We start from the raw sequence: 1,412 nt of genomic DNA, 5'->3' as shown, positions 1-1,412 counted from the left end.
CTCGGTCCCAGCTCCGTGCCTGTGCCGCTCCTTGTCGTCTCTCTTCCTCGCCGCCGGCCCCGTCCCTCTGCCCCGGGATGCCGCCCAACCTCACCGGCTATTACCGCTTCGTCTCCCAGGAGAACATGGACAATTACCTGCGCGCTTTAGGTAACTCCACCATCCTCATTCCTCTCCTTCTTCCCCTTTTGCTCTCTTCTGTCTCCAAAAATGTCGCAAGTCGGGAAGGGGAGGAAGGGGTTTGGGAACCCTCTGGTCCTTCTTTCTGTCTGTGGCCGTCACTTTTGCACTGTGGTGGAATGCGGGAGGAGGTATCATCAGCCAAGGAGGGCTCCTTGGCTAAAAAAGTGGAGGAGCTCTGCGGGAATGCTGACAGAGGAGGGGCCCACGTTGTCCACAAATCTCGCTGTCACCCTCCAGATATCAATGTGGTCCTGCGAAAACTGGTTTGCCTCCTGAAGCCCGATAAAGAGATCATACACACAGGAGATCACATGGTCATCCGAACGATCACCTCCCTGCGGGACTATGTCATGGATTTTGACCTGGGAGTACAGTTTGAGGAAGACCTGGGACCTGTGGATGGACGCAAGTGCCAGGTGAGAAGCCCAAGCAGGGGAGTTTGAGAGCGGACTGGGGTGGACTGGAAGTACAGGGACTTGTTCAGTGTTTGATTCGTGAACCAGCAGAGAGCCCAGCCCAGAACTGGCGTGCCCCTGCAGGTCCAGAATAAGTGGTTCTGCGAGCAGATCACTCACAGCGAAGGGGATGAGCATCAGACAGCCTGAAACTCGGTGCTTTGGGAACCAGAGGGTGCTATTCTCTGGAGAAAAGCCCTGGAAAGACAATGTCAGCCCGCCTGGCAGCCAGTTCTCTGTTGCACTTAGCAGCCAGAGAGTCATTCACCTCCCACAAAGGCTATCAATGCCAAGGAGCCACCAAAGAAACACCAGATCAGAGACTGCATCTGAAAATACGTCTGAGAGAAACAGTCACTGTCATCGCGGAAACCTGTATTGCCAGGACCCGCTTCTTTTCTGACCATGCCTTCCTCTCTCCCTTTTTTCAGACAACTGTCTTCTGGGAGGGGGATCAGCTGGTGTGTGAACAGCTGGGAGAGAAGAGGAACCGAGGCTGGAGGCATTGGCTGGAGGGGGACCAGCTGCATCTGGTGAGGAGGGGTCCGGTGCAGCTTGCTAAACCCCAGTTGCTCCCGGTGGGTGGGGGGGACACAGGACACAGTGCGGGTGCTGTGGGCTCTGAGCCAGCTGTGCAGCTTCCTTCCAGCTCCTCTCAGACTTCAGCCCCGGCTCCTTGGGAGCAGACGCCACTTCACACAAACATCCGCCTCCAGAGTTTAAAAGTTAACACAGCCTGACAGAGGCAGTGGCCCTTCCCTGCCCTGCAGACTG

General features: G+C 56.3%; 1 protein-coding gene across 1 annotated transcript in view; it reads left to right on the top strand.

The window, feature by feature from the left end:
• The first annotated feature begins 77 nt into the window (after positions 1 to 77).
• The window catches only part of RBP5 (retinol binding protein 5, cellular), a 1,641-nt gene continuing 306 nt past the window's right edge, over positions 78 to 1,412 (top strand). Inside the window, exons 1-3 of the mRNA XM_010139504.1 lie at positions 78 to 150; positions 421 to 599; positions 1,070 to 1,171. Coding sequence (XP_010137806.1) covers positions 78 to 150; positions 421 to 599; positions 1,070 to 1,171 — 354 coding nt within the window. The remainder of the gene's footprint in view (positions 151 to 420; positions 600 to 1,069; positions 1,172 to 1,412) is intronic.

This window comes from Buceros rhinoceros, unplaced genomic scaffold, assembly GCF_000710305.1.
Source record: "Buceros rhinoceros silvestris isolate BGI_N320 unplaced genomic scaffold, ASM71030v1 scaffold31467, whole genome shotgun sequence".
Classification (NCBI taxonomy): domain Eukaryota; kingdom Metazoa; phylum Chordata; class Aves; order Bucerotiformes; family Bucerotidae; genus Buceros; species Buceros rhinoceros.
Note: the sequence above shows the minus strand (reverse complement) of the source record. Positions and strands in the feature narration are given on the sequence as shown.